This window comes from Coptis chinensis, chromosome 7, assembly GCF_015680905.1.
Source record: "Coptis chinensis isolate HL-2020 chromosome 7, ASM1568090v1, whole genome shotgun sequence".
NCBI classification, from domain to species: domain Eukaryota; kingdom Viridiplantae; phylum Streptophyta; class Magnoliopsida; order Ranunculales; family Ranunculaceae; genus Coptis; species Coptis chinensis.
In genome coordinates, this window is record NC_141462.1 from 15,325,705 (window position 1) to 15,329,177 (window position 3,473).

The 3,473-nt window shown below is 46.3% G+C and overlaps 1 protein-coding gene across 1 annotated transcript; it reads left to right on the forward strand.

Moving 5' to 3' along the window:
• The first annotated feature begins 621 nt into the window (after positions 1-621).
• Positions 622-1,068, forward strand: LOC147486207 (uncharacterized). Its single transcript, XM_086573678.1, has one exon. The coding sequence runs from the start codon at positions 622-624 to the stop codon at positions 1,066-1,068; it is 447 nt and encodes a 148-aa protein (XP_086429804.1).
• Positions 1,069-3,473: the final 2,405 nt, after the last annotated feature.

Below are 3,473 nucleotides of genomic sequence, written 5' to 3' on the forward strand. Positions count from 1 at the left end.
TTGGATAGAGGCGATGACCGTCGGCGATATGAGTCTTCAAACAAGGGAGGCAGTGGGAATCGGGGGTACTCGTCGCGGCCCAAAAGGGGCAAAGAGGAGGCCAGGAGGGAAAACCGAGAAAGAAAGCCTTACCGGGAAGCAGAACAAGTGCAGCTGAACAGGCCATTGAGCAAGATATTGCCTTTAATTTAGAATCTACAGGGGTATGAGGGGCCGCGAACCAAGCCAGCGGAAATGCAAGGCAAGCTTTATTGCGCCTACCATCAGCTGCATAACCATGAGACGGATGACTGTTACGCGCTGAGGTGGTTAATTCAAAAGATGATAGGGAAGGAGTTGTTGAAGGAATTTACAATGGAGGAGGAGAAAACAGAGCAAGCACCAAATCAAGGGAGGATATTGGGAACGATCAATGTGATTTTCAGTGGAGAGTTTCTGAGTCACAATGCCCACCGAGATAAGATAAGATGAACTGCGAGCATACAACAGGTTCACGAGGCATCAAATTATTCTCGGTCAACACCATGGTCTACGAGTGGAAGGGGTAGCATAGTGTTCACCGATGCGGACCTCCAGGCAGTGGACTCCCCGCATGAAGATGCGTTGGTAATCACAGTGGCAATGGAAAATTACATGGTGAAAAGGGTACTAATTGACTGTGGCAACGTTGTGGATTTGTTGGTTAGAGGGACAATGGAGGAAATGAAGATAGAAAGGAGGCAGCTGAGGCCCTTGCAGATAAACTTATATGGGTTCAATGGAAGCATGACTGAACCTCTGGGGGAGCTTCTGCTCCCAGTGACCACAGGACCAATTACAGTGTTCTCCTGGTTCAAGGTGGTGGATGCTGATTCGCAGTACAATGCCATATTAGGAAGGCCGTGGATTCATGAGATGAAAGTGGTCCCCTCCACCTACTACCAAGTGATCCGATTTCCTACCCCAACCGGGACATACGATGTCCGCAGAGATCAGGTGACGGCCAAGAACAGTCATCAGAGTACAGTGAAGAGGTTAGTCCGCGGGTCAGAGGGAAATACATTGCACCCTAGGAAAAGGCAAGCATAGCAATTACAGTGTGTCTCCGTGGAATGGGAGGCTGAGCCGGTGGTGGGGCCGAAGACCCTTGATGAGATAGAAATAGTGAATTTAAGAGAAAGAGAGGAGGAAAAGTTCACGTCAGTAGGTTCTAGTTTGCCTGAGGAGTGGAGGAATAAATTAGTGTAGTTTATGTCTAAAAATAAGGATGTATTTGTGTGGGTGATCGAGGATGTCACAGGATTAGATCCAGGATTCGCATGTCATCATTTACACATGAGATAAGATGCTAAGCCTATGAGACAAAAGATGTGAAGCATTAGGCCCAAATATGCTGAGGGAATCCGTGAGGAGGTCGCGAGATTGAAAGGAGCGGGGATAATACAGGAAGTGGCGTTCATCGACTGGTTATCAAATGTGGTCATGGTACCAAAAAAGAATGGCAAGGTCTGTATGTCTGTCGACTTTACAGATGTTAACTCGGAGTGCCCTAAAGACATCTATCCCATGCCGAGAGTAGGCGAATTGGTGGATAGAACAGCGAGGTTTAAGATATTTTCTTTCATGGATGCGTTGATGGGATACAACCAAGTCGTGATGTATGAACTAGATCAGGAGAAGAAGGCCTTTGTGGTAGAAGGTGGTACATATTATTATACGAGGATGCCATTTGGGTTGAAGAATGCTGGGGCTACATTTCAACGGTTAGGAGAGAAAATGTTTGAAAGTAAAATCTGAAAGGGAATTGAGATATACATAGATGATATGGTGGAGAAGAGTATGTCAGAGGAGGAGCACTTAGAGGGTCTAAAGGAGACCTTCTGTATACTGCGGACACACAATTTGAAGCTCAACCCAGATAAGTGTAAGTTTGGTGTGACCACAGGGAAGTTCCTGGGTTACATTGTTACTCACCGGGGAATAGAGGCGAACCCTGAGCAGATAAGATCCTTGGTGGAAATGCCATCACCGCAGGATGTCAAAGAGCTGCAATGCCTCGCGGGAAGGGTCGCAACATTAAATAGATTCATTTCAAAGTCATCGGACAAGTGCAGGACGTTGTACCGGTTGCTAAGAAACACACCAGATTTCTTATGGACCACGGAGTGCGAGAAAACATTTCACGAATTGAAGAGTTATCTGGGCAAGGCTCCTTTATTGTCGTGGCCTGAACAAGGAGAGAAACTATACCTATATTTGGGAGTCACGGAATATGCAGTTAGCTCAGTGCTGGTTTGAATCATCGATAAGATAGAGAAGCCTATTTACTTCCAAAGTAAAACCTTGTTAGATGCCGAGACCCGATATAGTAGAGTGGAGAAATATGCTTTGGCATTAGTTTTTTCTTCCTTGAAGTTGAAACCTTATTACGAAGCACACTCGGTAGTGATAGTAAAAATTTTGCCCTTAAAACAATCATTAAAAGTGGAAAAGTCTGGGAGAATGCTGAAGTGGGAAGTAATGCTAAGTTCTTACGAGATACAATATCAAATCAGGACTGCAGAGAAGGTGCAGGCTGTGGTAGAATTTCTAGCAGAGTTCCCAGCAAAGGATCCCACTTGGGGGGAAGAGATGGTCATGGAGCCTTAAAAAAACATTGAGCAGGATTTCTTGGACCCTTGGGACAAGAGAAACGGGTGGAGAGTATTCGCAGATGGTTCTGCCACGGATGCATGTAGTGGGATAGGGGTTGTATTGGTTACACCAGATAACAACAGGATGGAACTAACCATGAAGCTGGGATTCACAGTGTCTAACAATGAATCAGAATATGAGGTGGTGATAGCGGGTTTGAGAATGGCCGAGGATGTGGTAGTGTGCCAGGCAAATGGGGGGTTTGCTGCTCGCTGTCCGCGGATGGCGAGGTACTTGAAGGTATTACATGAAAGATCCACCAAGTTTGCAAAGATCAAGTTCGTGCATTTAGGTCGCGGTGAGAACAGACATGCCAATGCCCTAGCCTACATAGCCACAACAATACCTGGATCCGAGGAAACGGTGATAAAGGTAAAGAGGCTGGAGAAACCCAACACAGAGGAAGCTACGGAGGTATGTCAAACCAATGAAAAGGAGGATGGTTGGATGGGTCCCATTAAGAGCTTTCTATCTTGGGGTATGGTGATGGATAAAAAGGAGAAAAGGAGACTGGAGCAGACTTCTCAGAGGTACATTCTGTTAGAGGGGAAGTTATATCGAAAGAATTTCAATGGACCCTTGCTGAAGTGTCTCAGGCCAAGGTTGGCCTTAGAGGTGTTAGCAGAGTTACATGGGGGAGATTGCGGAAGCCATTCAGCGGGGAGAACCATAGCGCACCGACTGTTAACACAGGGCTACTTTTGGCCCCATATGAAGAGAGACGCGGTGGCGTATGCTAAGCGATGTGATAAGTGTCAGAGATTCGCTCAGTTGATTTTTGCACCAGCAGAACCACTACA